The sequence below is a fragment of the Pan paniscus genome, chromosome 13 (assembly GCF_029289425.2).
Source record: "Pan paniscus chromosome 13, NHGRI_mPanPan1-v2.0_pri, whole genome shotgun sequence".
NCBI classification, from domain to species: domain Eukaryota; kingdom Metazoa; phylum Chordata; class Mammalia; order Primates; family Hominidae; genus Pan; species Pan paniscus.
In genome coordinates, this window is record NC_073262.2 from 143,883,835 (window position 1) to 143,895,763 (window position 11,929).

The following is an 11,929-nucleotide window of genomic DNA, read 5'->3' on the forward strand; positions in this document are numbered from 1 at the left end:
CTCCTGGGTGATTGTTGACAGTTATTGTAGCCACAGAGAGAACATAAGACACGTTGCGTTCATTCGCTAGAAATTCCTGTTTCCTTCTCTCAGAAGGCAGTCACAGTCCCTGCCTGAGTCGTGTGAAACACAGGGCCTGAGAGTGCTTTACAGGCATTCACGTGCTGTCCGAGTGGCATTCGGGGGCTGGCCTAGCTGGCCCTAGTCCTGGTGTGCAGGGTTCAGGCAGTCCTGACCTGCAACAACCGAGGTTTTTTAGTCTTTTAACCCAGCCATTTTCAATTTTTTAAAAATTAGGTAAGTTAAAAAAACATGGGTAAAAGCTGACTCAGCCCTGTGTGCTTGTGTTCCTTAGAGCTCTCCTTCAAAGAGCGCCAGGCAGGGCTGACTGCTTTCACGTGTGCCCGTCAGTTCTCGCCACATCCCTTGCCTGTGGGTGAGAGCTCAGGTGTGGGGAGGGTGTCCTGTGTCCCACACGGTGCTGTGCTGCTGCCAGAATGCGAGTCCCGTTGAGCCTCTCCAAAGACGGCCTCCAAGGATCTGAACTCTTGGCCACTGGTATAGTGGCCTCCTGTTCTCACCCCATTGTTATTTTGGCTTTTTTAATATAAAATGTACATTGACAGACACCCGAAGTCTGGATTTAATGCTACCAGGGCATCGTCACCTCCCAGGGTCTCAGATTTCTCCTCCCGCAGAATGAGGGCCACATCATGTGGTCACCAAGGTCCCTTCTGCCTCCGGGACTCTAGACTCTAGAACCGTCTACTTGAGGAACCAGGACTCTAGAACCGTACTGTCCAATGTGGTCGAGGCTGCAGTGAGCCATGATTGTACCCACTCCAGCCTGGGTGACAGAGGGAGACCCTGTCTCAAAACAAGTAAGTTTTAAAAGGCTCCAAATTAATACCCAGCCATCTGTTCTTTAACAGACATTTTTACAAACGTACAAAAAATGTGGAAGTGATGAGGAAAGGTATGCTAAATCCAGCACAATCCTCATCAAAATGCCATTTGATTTTTTTTTTTTTTTTTTTTTTTTAAGGAGTCGGTCTCTGTCACCCAGGCTGGAGTGCAATGGCGCAATCTCAGCTCACTGCAGCCACCACCTCCCGGGTTCAAGCGATTCTCCTGCCTCACCCTCCCTAGTAGCTGGGATTACAGGCACCCGCCACCACACCCAGCTGATTTTTGTATTTTTAGTAGAGATGGGGTTTTGCCATGTTGCCGGGCTGGTCCCAAACTCCTGACCTCAGGTGATTCGCCCACCTCAGCCTCCCAAAATGCTGGAATTACAGGGGCGAGCCACCGCACCCAGCCACCATTTGATTTTTTGAGACACATTAAATTCTAAAATTTAATTTTTTTTCCTTTTTTTTCTGAGACAGAGTCTCGCTCTGTCGCTAGGCTGGAGTGCAGTGGCGCGATCTATGCTCACTGCAAACTCCACGTCCCGGGCTCAAGCGATTCTCCCGCCTCAGCCTCCCGAGTAGCTGGGACTACAGGCACATGCCACCACACCCAGCTAATTTTTATATTTTTAGAAGAGACGGGGTTTCACCATGTTGGCCAGGATGGTCTTGATCTCTTGACCTCATGATCCACCTGCCTCTGCCTCCCAAAGTGCTGGAATTACAGGAGTGAGCCACCGTGCCCGGCTTTTTCTTTTTCTTTTTTTGGCGAACAGGGTCTTGCTATATTGCCCAGGCAAGTCTCAAACTCCTAGGCTCAAGCTGTCCTCCCACCTCTGCCTTCCTAAAAGCTGGGATTATAGGCATGAGCTACCGTGCCCGACAAATTCTAAAATGTATATGGAAGAAAAAAGTCAACATTGTGATTCAATTCATTTTGAAAAAGAGCTGGGGGAGACGCTTTCCTACCAGATCCTGAGTGCTGCAAACCCACAGTGAGAGTGTAGGGGGAGGCCTGACCTAACAGCACCAAGACAGGGACACCTCAGCAGGAACCCAGGGGACTCGGGGACTGGGAAAAGTGTCCGGGGGTCGGGGAGGGGTGGACAGTGTCCTCATGATGTTGGCAGAGTGTGCTATGTAGAAAAATGAACACTGCCCCTCCCTGGCATCACACGCAGGATGGGCTCCAGAGCAATTGGTGATTCATGGGCGGTGGTGAAATAGGAAATCAGTAGAAAATAATGTGGGAGGCTGGGCATGGTGGCTCGTGCCTGTAATCGTAGCACTTTTGGAGGTCAAGGCGAGTGGATTGCTTGACCTCAGGAGTTCCAAACCAGCCTGGGTAACACGGTGAAAACCCATCTCTACTTTAAAAAAACACAAAACTTAGCCGGGCGTGGTGGCAGCCACCTGTAGTCCCAGCTACTCGGGAGGCTAAGGTGGCAGAATCGCTTGAACCCGGGAGGCAGAGGTTGCAGTGAACTGAGATCTCGCCACTAGCACTCCAGCCTGGGCGACAGAGTGAGACCCTGTCTCACACCCCCAAAAAAGAAAAAAGAATGTGGGAAGGCGGATATGTGAGCTAGCAGTAGAGAAAACTCCCCAAGGCCGGGTGTGGTGGCTCATGCCTGTAATCCCAGCACTTTGGGAGGCCGAGGTGGGCAGATCACAAGGTCAGGAGTTCGAGACCAGCCTGGCCAACATAGTGAAACCCCGTCTCTACTAAAAATACAAAAAATTAGCCGGGCATGGTGGCAGGCACCTGTAATCCCAGCTACTCGAGGAGGCTGAAGCAAGAGAATTGCTTGAACCCAGGAGGTGGAGGTTGCAGTGAGCTGAGATTGCGCCATTGCACCCCAGCCTGGCCAACAGAGCAAGACTCTATCTCGAAAAAAAAACTCCACAAACACAACTGTAAGACAAGATTTTGATGGGTTTATTTACATAAAATTTTACATAGAACAAAAATAATGAATAATACCTGAATAATGGCAACAGTAGATTAAGAGAAGGTGTTTGCAGCTTTTAAAACTGGCAAGGCTTACCATTTAGAACTCCCACACATCAAATAAAGGAGACAGGAATCCTGACGGAAACGCAGGCCAAGGGCCAGAGTGGGCAACTCAGACACCAGGGGCCAGTGGCCTGTGTGGAGCCGCCGCTCACAGGAAGCTGGGCTGCTGGCTGCACCTGCAGACAGGAAGGTTAGAAAGCGGGCAGTGCAGGCATCCAAGAGTCTGTCCCCTGCGACCCAGCCACCGTCCGTCCAGCAGGGCTCCCATGTGGCTGGGGCGCAGTGCCAGGGTCCTCATGGAGGGAGCCCTGCACGCGCCTCCAGCCTCAGAAGGAGCCTCAGAAGGAGGCTGAACTTCAGTGTGGGCTCTTCACCACCACTTCCACCTCCACTAACTACACCCTAAGTATGTCCGTAAATGTTACAGCCAGCCGGGCGCAGTGGCTCACACCTGGAATCCCAGCACTTTGGGAGGCCAAGGCGGGCGGATCACGAGGTCAGGAGATCAAGACCATCCTGGCTAACAAGGTGAAACCCCGTCTCTACTAAAAATAGAAAAAATTAGCCAGGCGTGGTGGCGGGCGCCTGTAGTCCCAGCTACTCTGGAGGCTGAGTCAGGAGAATGGCATGAACCCGGGAGGCGGAGCTTGCAGTGAGCCGAGATGGCGCCATTGCACTCCAGCCTGGGCGACAGAGCGAGACTCTGTCTCAAAAAAAAAAATGTTACAGCCAAAGAAAGATGGTGCAGCAGATTCTGGGCCTGGGCTCTTCTGGGCCGGGCTCTTCCCAAGGCCTGGAACCTGGCGAGCCCCCTGTGCTGGTTGTTGCGGCTTTTCTCCCTCCCTCCCTTCCTTCCTTTCCCTCAGAAGTAACACAACTTGAAAAACCACCCACCCAAACAGAGTTGTATGAAGTAAAAATGGAAAGACACTCCTCAGGGCCGAACCCCCTTTAGGTGTTGTGCGTGCACTGTCGCTGAAAGGGCTCCCACTGGGGTGTGGTCACCTCCAGCAGCCGGCCCTGAAGCTCTTGAGTAGACAGCCCTGAGGCCACCAGAGCCACTTTGTCACCAAGAGCAGAGAGCCAGGAGCTCCTGGGAGGTGGCATGTCTTCCTGGGAGGGTCCTTGGCCAATGACTGAGCAGAGTAAGAGCCTACAGTTGCATCCAGGTGAGGAAACGCTTCGTCTTGCCTCCCCTGCAGAGTGCCCATGGCAGGCTGAGGCCACCCTCCACAGGTCTTGGGGAGATGGTGCCCCGCTCATCCTCCCTCCCCTCCTGCCTCCCGACTCCTTTCCTGGTTTCTGGAGCACTTCCCCAGTCCAGCCCTCGTCCAGGGATCCACCTCAGGCGCCTGCAGGCCGAGCTTGGCCACATCAGAGACCTCTCATGCAGATGCCCTGAGGCCCAGGGCCCCAAGGTCCTGCCGCCCAGGCTCTGCTGGTGCTGACAGGGAACCTGGCCTGCAGGGCCTTCCCGCTGTTCCGGGGCACAACACAGGTCCAAGAACAGGGCCCCTTGGGAGGTGCCAAGCACAGAGGGGCATAGGTATAAGGGAAAGCTGCAGCCAGGATGAGGGTCCGCCTGGAGGGATTTCAACAGGCAGAAGGGGACACCTGGAACAGCAAGCTGAGCTTGGGGCTCCCCAGTGCAGTTGTGCATGGAGGGCGAGGAGCACGGGTGGTAGGTTCTCAGACACTGCCAGGCACCAAGGAGGAAAGGGGGAGGGGGAGGGAGAGGGGAAGAGGAGGGGCGGGGAGAAAGGATAGGAGGAGAAGGAGGAGGAGAGGGAGAAGTGGGGGTGATGGGGAGAAACAGGAGAAGGGGAGTGGGGAGAAAGGAGGAGAAGGAGGAGGAGAGGGAGAAGTGGGGGGGAGGGGGAGAAACGATAGGAGGAGGGGGAGTGGGGAGAAAGGATAGGAGAAGGAGGAGGAGAGGGAGAAGTGGGGGTGATGGGGAGAAACAGGAGGAGGGGAGTGGGGAGAAAGGAGGAGAAGGAGGAGGAGAGGGAGAAGTGGGGGGAGGGGGAGAAATGATAGGAGGAGGGGGAGTGGGGAGAAAGGATAGGAGGAGGAGGAGGAGTTGGAAGGAGAAATGATAGGAGGAGAGGGAGAGGGGAGAACGGATAGGAGGAGGAGGAGAGGGAGGAGTAGGGGGGAGAAACAATAGGAGGAGAAGGAGGAGAGGGAAGGTGGGGAGAAAGGATAGGAGGAGGAGGGGGAGAAAGGAGGAGGGGCAGGAGGGCTAGGAGGAGAATGAGGACGAGGAGGAGGGCGGAAAGGATGGGAGGAAGGCTAGGACCCCTCCTGTCCTTTTGCAGATGGGGCCCTGAGCATGGGATGTGCCTGAGGTCACCCCTCAGGCATTAGCAGAGCCAGCAGTGTGACCTGGGTCTCCCAGTCTCCCCAACCCCCAGGTGAAACCCTGGCCCACCACTCAGCACATGCTACGTAACCTCAAGGAGCCTCAGTTTCCCCCCACATAAACAGAGCTTACGAGGTCTGCCTGGCAAGGCTTCCAGCAGAGGTGGCACTTGTGGCTGTTCCTGCAGAATCCCACCTCCTCGAGACCCTCCAAGGCAGCAACTATGGCAGCTGATGCCAGCCCTGAAATCTCTAAGCAAATAAGGTTCCCAGGAGGACGGCAGCATTTGCATGTGGGTGTGTGAAAGCCCAGCCAAGTGGGCTGCCTCTGTTTGCAGCTCTGAGCCCCACACCCCCTATTTAAACAAAGATAGATCCTGCTCCAGGAGCCGGGAAGCCTTGCCCTGGCCAGCTGTGCTGGGCACCTCCCCTGCCTGCTTCCTGGCCCACTTGCAGGCAAGGTGAGGGCATGCGAATGGCTGCCACTGCCTGGGCGGGGCTCCAAGGGCCACCCCTCCCCACCCTCTGTCCCGCAGTGAGGACGGGACTCTACTGCCGAGACCAGGCTCACGCTGAGAGGTGGGCCATGACCTCCGAGACCTCTTCCGGAAGCCACTGTGCCAGGTGGGGACCCAGCCTAGACGTGTGGGCCACAGGGAGAAGGTGGAGCGTTGGACTCTAGGGAGGCAGGGCAGCACCCCAGCCCACCGGGACTTTCACACACCCTGGCCTGTGGGGAGGCAGTGCCAGGGCCCGCCCTGGTCCCCAAAGCCCCTTGGGGCACGAGGAGGGACACACGCTCAGTGCGGCTCTGGACGGGGTACACCCAGCTGGGGTTGGCTTCCTGCCTGCCCAGGGGCTCCCCCATGGAGCCCTTCGTTGGGGTGGGGGCATCCCCATTCTTTCTGCAGAGAGCTCTGAGGAGGGGCCCGCCTGCCCACCACAGCAGGATGGGGGCATGAGGGGCTGCTGGGTGGCCGAAACTCCTCAGGGACTTTCCTCCAGGAACACCCCACAGTCCGTAGTGAGGCTCCCAGCCTGGGGCCGGGTCCGAGTCCTAACACTGAGACCTGGCTCAGGCTTCAGGGTTAGGCAGGTGCAGGCGGCCCAGGCTCAGTCTCTGTCCCTCTGGGCCTCCGCTAATGTGAAGCGAAGGGTAGAACTAGAAGGCTGCCCCTCCGACCTCCTGCGGCGCCTCCATGGTCACACCCTCCGGTCATCATCGCAGCTCCAAATGCCAGCCCCAGCTCGAACCCTCTCCTTCCAGGGCCACAGATGTCGTGCTCCTGGCCCCGTTTTGCCAGCCCGAGACTAGCAGCCACAGCACCTGTCCTCCCACAGAGAGAGACCCCCGGGGCAAAGGTGCGGGAGGAAGCTGGGACCCCCAAGAGTTGTGAGGCCGGGCTCCATCAGGCCCGCCTTGCTGGGGAGCTCAGGGCCTATGGGTCCTGGCACTGGGTCCTCAGGCCATGAGCGAAGGCAGGCGACTTGAGGGGTTTCCTGTCCCTGGCTCACATGGCTCCACCCTACAGATAAGAGAGGGAGAGGTGTCTGTACTCCATGCCTACCTTTCTGGGCCTTCTCAGGCTCCACTGAGTACCCAGGCAGAGTGGACGGCATTCAGGGCTGGGGGACACGGGCACTCACTGGATGGACAGACAGACGCCTGCTGTGCCAGGCCTGCCAGACGCTCCCGCCCCGGCACTGGTTTCTTCCTGGAGCTAGTGGCCGGCTAGGGGGTTCTCCATGTGCTCATGGCCAGGAGAGTCTGCCGAGCCAGCCCAGCCCCATTCTACTCCGAGTCGAGTCTGTAAAGTGAGCTCACTGCAGGCAGTGTGGTGGCCCCAGGAACGGGTCTCACGCATCCCCTCTCTGACCCCCGTCCCCACCCGGCCTTGGTGGGTGCAGGAGCAGGATGCTGCGGCGACGGGCCCAGGAAGAGGACAGCACCGTCCTGATCGATGTGAGCCCCGCTGAGGCAGAGAAGAGGGGCTCTTACGGGAGCACAGCCCACGCCTCGGAGGTAACAGCACCCAGGAGACTGTGGTGCGACTTGAGAGGTCCTCCCCTGCCTGGGTCTGTGCCCCCACCCTGGGCCCAGAGCCTCTGGGGGTGGATGGGCATCACCGTGTTTCCCCTGCATCCCCTGGCAACCCCCAAGCCCTCGCCACCCAGTCCTCAGCACACACAGTCAGATCACCGCCCGCCTGGCCCGGCCTGGCTGCGGAGAACCGAGCAGAACCCATTGATGTTCAGACAGGAGCCCCAGGAGGGTAAGGGGGGCCTGGCCAGGCAAAGGCAAGACCAGGGCGGGGCCCTCCCTGTGGTGCCAGTCCCAGTCAGTGCAGGGCCACAGCAGCACCCAGGGCCATCTGTAGGGCTCCACCTTGTCACTAGGAGGCCATGGATACGCTGTGAGCCTGTGGGGAGAGGCTGGGTCCCGGGCCTTCAAGGCCATGCGGGAGGCCCTGGCCGTGGAGGGCCCTCTTCCTGGTTCTCCTGGGCCACACGTCTGCCCCAGCAGCCTGCGGGTGGACACGGGACCCCTTCCTGCCGCCCCAAGCACAGCTGAGATGAGCCTCCAAGGAGGGCACAAGGCCTCTCACCCCGAGCATCCAGACACTCTCGGTCGCCATGGCCAACTCTGTCCTCAGGGCCCCTTTGGGAGCAGTCTGGCTCCCCTCTGCCCCTGGAGGCCAGCAGGGCAGGCACCCCTGGTCCTGGCCATGCTTCCCACCAACCTGACCCTTGCCATGGGCCTGGCCCAAGGAGGAGGGGAGCCGGCTGGAGGCCCAGGGCTGGTGGTGCCCTCTGGCCCTGCCTGCCGCTCCCCGCGCCTGCGCATCCTGTGCCCCCACACAGCAGCGGGGCTTCCCCCTCCACCCTGACCTCCACCCCCTACCCACCCGCCGAACATTCTTCTGTGGTCCTGAGTGTTCTGGGGCAGGGCGGGGACGGGTTGGAGGCAAGGACGGCCTCAGGGTGGGGCGGGGTGGGTGTAGTCATCGCGGGCAGATGCTGATGCTGATATGCTTCTCCATCCTCCATGCCTTCCAGCCAGGTGGACAGCAAGCGGCCGCCTGCAGAGCTGGGAGCCCTGCCAAGCCCCGGATCGGTGAGTCCCTCCCAGCACCTGTACCACACCCGTGTTGGTCCTGAGGGTGGGGACACCACAGGGGTGCCCCCAGGGGCAGCAGGCTGGGGTAGCCTCCTCAGTAGCCACTCTGGGGCCAGTTGCTTGGGGATGGGGCACTGGGGTGAGGGCCTCGGGGTGAGCAAACCACAGCAGGAAGAACAGCAGGAAAGGGGGCTCCCTACTGAGGGGGTGGGGCCGGAAGGGCTCTGGAGAGTGGACAGGGCTGCCCCCTCCCTCCTGCTCCAGTCCCCTCCACCATCCTCCAGCTGTTCAGCCACAACTCAGGTCATTTCTGACTCTTATCTCTTGCACTCCACCCCTTTTGTACCTTCAAAATCTTTGATCCACCCCCAACCCACTGCCTCTGTCTGCCCGGAGCTACCACCAACTCCAGGGGATTGCACCAGCACCAGCCGGGCTCCCAGCACCCACCCCGCCCACCCTGCTGTCCCCTCAGCACCAGAGAGACCCTAACCTCCTCCCACTAGGATGGCTACTACTTAAAAAAAAATCACAAGTGTTGATGAGGATAAGCGGAAACTGGCTCACTTGTGCATTGCTGGAGGGAGTGTAAAATGGTACAGCTGCTAAGGAAAACAGCAGTTCCTCAGAGAATTCAGCACAGAGTTCCCATAAAAGCCAGCATGTCCTCCCTGGGTGAGCGCCCACGAGCACGGGATGGGGGCCCTGGGGAGATATCTGTACACCCGCAATATCATTCACTGTAGCTGGAAGGCGTGCATTCGTCTGCTGGGACTGTCATAAGAAGTACCACAGCCTGGGCCAGGCACAGTGGCTCACGCCTGTAATCCCAGCACTTTGGGAGGCCGAGGCGGGTGGATCACCTGAGGTCAGGAGTTCGAGACCAGCCTGATCAACATGGAGAAACTAAAAATACAAAATTAGCCAGGCGTGGTGGCGCATGCCTGTAATTCCAGCTACTCGGGAGGCTGAGGCAGGAGAATCGCTTGAACCCAAAAGGCGGAGGTAGCGGTGAACCGAGGTCGCGCCATTGCACTCCAGCCTGGGCAGCAAGAGCAAAACTCCATCTCCAAGAAAAAAAAAGTACCACGACCTGCGGGGCTTAGATGGCAGAACTTTCTTTTCTCACAGTCTTGGGGCTGAAGCCGGAGGTGAGGGTGAGGCAGGGCTGGTGGCTTAGAGGCCTCTCTTTTCGCTTTTGCAGACGCGCCTTCTCCCTGTGTCCTCACACCCCCGGGGTCTCTTCCTCCTATAAGGACACGAGTTGTCATGGATTAGGGCACACCCTAATAGCCATCATGTGTCTTTAATGACCTAATCTCCAAATACAGTTTCATTCTGAGGACTGTGGGGTGGGGCTTTGATATACAAATTTTGGAGAAACTTAGTTCAGCCCATATCAAGGTGGAAGCCATCCACGTGTCCACCTACAGATGACTAGATAAGCAAAATGTGGTATTTACATCCAACGGATTTATTCAGCCTTAAAAAGTCAGGAAATTCTGACACAGGCTGCAACGGGGATGAGCCTTGTGGACAGTATGCTACGTGAAATCAGCCAGTCACAAAAGGACAAATGTGATTCCACTTATATGAGGTCCCCAGAGAGTCAAATTCATAGAGAGAGAAGGTAGACTGGTGGGTGCCAGGGGCTGGGGAGGGGGAGGGGGAGTTAGTGCTTAATGGGCGTAGGGATTCGGTGGAGATGGATGGTGGTCATGGCTGCACAAGAATGTCAATGTCCTTAGTACCAATGACCTGGACACTTGAATGTGGTTAAGATGGTTTTTTGTTTGGTTGGTTGGTTTTTTGTTTTTTGTTTTTTTTTGAGACGGAGTCTCACTCTCACCCAGGCTGGAGTGCAGTGGCACAATCTCGGCTCACTGCAACCTCTGCCTCCCTTCGCACCATTCTCCTGCCTCAGCCTCCCGAGCAGCTGGGACTACAGGTGCGCACCACCACGCCCGGTTAATTTTTGTGTTTGTAGTAGAGACGGGGTTTCGCCATGTTGGTCGGGCAGGTTTTGAACTCCTGACCTCAGGTGATCCGCCCGCCTTGGCCTCCAAAATGCTGGGATTATAAGTGTGAGCCGCCACGCCCAGCCTAAGATGGTTTTTTAAAACGTAGACAGCCCTTATTTTCTCAAAATCCTCCACACGCCCCCTCTGTGTGTGTGAGGCTTAAGGCATCCTCACAGCTGCCTGCGCAGCCACAGGCCCACCCCTCCCTCCCAGCCCCACCAGGCCCTCAGACCACATCTCCTGCTACCAGAAGCTCCTCACCCTTCATTCCAAGACGGCACCTCCCGAGATACAATCGTTTTAAACTTTCATATAAAGGTAGAATATATTCTATCCTCTGAGAAAATCATGCCTTTTATCAATATTAATTGTGCCTAGAAAATTGTCTATCCATAATCATGCTTTGTGTCTTAAAATCCATTTGGCCTGGTATTGTTAAAGTTTTGTCAGTTTTGTGTGTTCTGTTTTGTGTCAAAGGGATTAACATATGCCTGATGTATTATTTCCCATATTTAGAAAGTGAGTCTTTCAATCCTCAAATATGGTATTTTCTCCATTTATTTGGGTCTACTTTAATTTCTCTTTTTTTTCTTTCTTTTTTTCTTTTTCTTTTTTTTTTTTTTTTTTTGAGACAGAGTTTCGCTCTTGTTGCCCATCTGGAATGCAAGGGCACGATCTTGGCTCACTGCAACCTCCACCTCCCAGGTTCAAGTGATCTCCTGCCTCAGCCTCCCGAGTAGCTGGGATTACAGGCATGCGCCACCACGCCTGGCTAATTTTGTATTTTTAGTAGAGACGGGGTTTCGCCATGTTGGCCAGGCTGGCCTCGAACTCCTGACTTCAAGTGATCTGCCCGCCTCGGCCTCCCAAAGTGCTGGGATTACAGGTGTGAGCCACCGCACCTGGCCTTTAATTTTTTTTTTTTTTTTTTTTTTTTTTTTTTGCTGCTTTCGTGAGATCTTGCACATCTTTTAGTAGATGTATTCCAAATAGCATTACTTGGAAAATTTCACTGCCTATGTGTCATAGGTATATAGAAATTATTTATTTCCTTTTTTTTTTTTTTTTTTTGAGATGGAATCTCGCTGTGTTGCCCTGTTGCCCAGGCTGGAGTGCAGTGGCGTGATCTCAGCTCACTGCAAGCTCTGTCTCCTGGGTTCACACCATTCTCCCGCCTCAGCCTCCCAAGTAGCTGGGACTACAGGTGCCGGCCACCACGCCCAGCTAATTTTGTTTTTGTATTTTTAGTAGATATGGGGTTTCACCGTGTTAGCCAGGATGGTCTCGATCTCCTGACCTTGTGATCCACCTGCCTCGACCTCCCAAATTGCTGGGATGACAGGCATGAGCCACCAAACCCAGCCACAATAAGATATTTTAAAAGAGGGAGACAGAATGCCCACATTCACATAACTTTTACTGCAGCATTTTGTTATAATTATTCTGTTTTATTATTAGTTATTGTTCATCTCTTACTTTACCTAATTCATAAATTAACCTT

At 55.8% G+C, this 11,929-nt stretch overlaps 1 protein-coding gene across 2 annotated transcripts in view; it reads left to right on the forward strand.

Moving 5' to 3' along the window:
• The first annotated feature begins 5,758 nt into the window (after positions 1-5,758).
• The window catches only part of ANO7 (anoctamin 7), a 38,002-nt gene continuing 31,831 nt past the window's right edge, over positions 5,759-11,929 (forward strand). The window contains exons 1-3 of one of the 2 annotated variants that reach the window (XM_034955560.4): positions 5,759-5,913; positions 7,198-7,312; positions 8,347-8,404. In XM_034955560.4, the coding sequence (XP_034811451.4) occupies positions 5,759-5,913; positions 7,198-7,312; positions 8,347-8,404 (328 nt within the window). The remainder of the gene's footprint in view (positions 5,914-7,197; positions 7,313-8,346; positions 8,405-11,929) is intronic. The other variant, XM_055109315.3, reaches the window with a different exon arrangement.